Source organism: Gavialis gangeticus, unplaced genomic scaffold (assembly GCF_001723915.1).
Source record: "Gavialis gangeticus isolate Ggan-Ray unplaced genomic scaffold, GavGan_comp1, whole genome shotgun sequence".
Taxonomy (NCBI): domain Eukaryota; kingdom Metazoa; phylum Chordata; order Crocodylia; family Gavialidae; genus Gavialis; species Gavialis gangeticus.
Window position 1 is genome coordinate 42,972,545 of NW_017729006.1, and position 245 is coordinate 42,972,789.

The 245-nt window shown below is 42.0% G+C and overlaps 1 protein-coding gene across 1 annotated transcript in view; it reads left to right on the forward strand.

The window, feature by feature from the left end:
* The first annotated feature begins 34 nt into the window (after positions 1–34).
* LOC109291658 (probable palmitoyltransferase ZDHHC11B) overlaps positions 35–245 on the forward strand; it is a 37,541-nt gene continuing 37,330 nt past the window's right edge. Inside the window, exon 1 of the mRNA XM_019508728.1 lies at positions 35–71. Coding sequence (XP_019364273.1) covers positions 35–71 — 37 coding nt within the window. The remainder of the gene's footprint in view (positions 72–245) is intronic.

The window sequence follows — 245 nt, forward strand, 5'->3', positions numbered from 1 at the left end:
TCAGGTCCCTTCCGACCCTAGAAACTATGAAACTATGGTACAAGAGCAAAATGTATATGAACAGGGTGGCGGTAGGGATGGGGAAGGGTCTGGATGTACTATAGTATCTCACAGGGAGTAGAAATGTCTCCATTTACTTGTGACTTATGAAAAATATGGACAAAGCATTACAAGAAGTGCTATAGGCTAAGTACAGGTGGTCAAAAACCTGGAGCTGAATCAATTCAATCTTGGCAGGTTAAGCT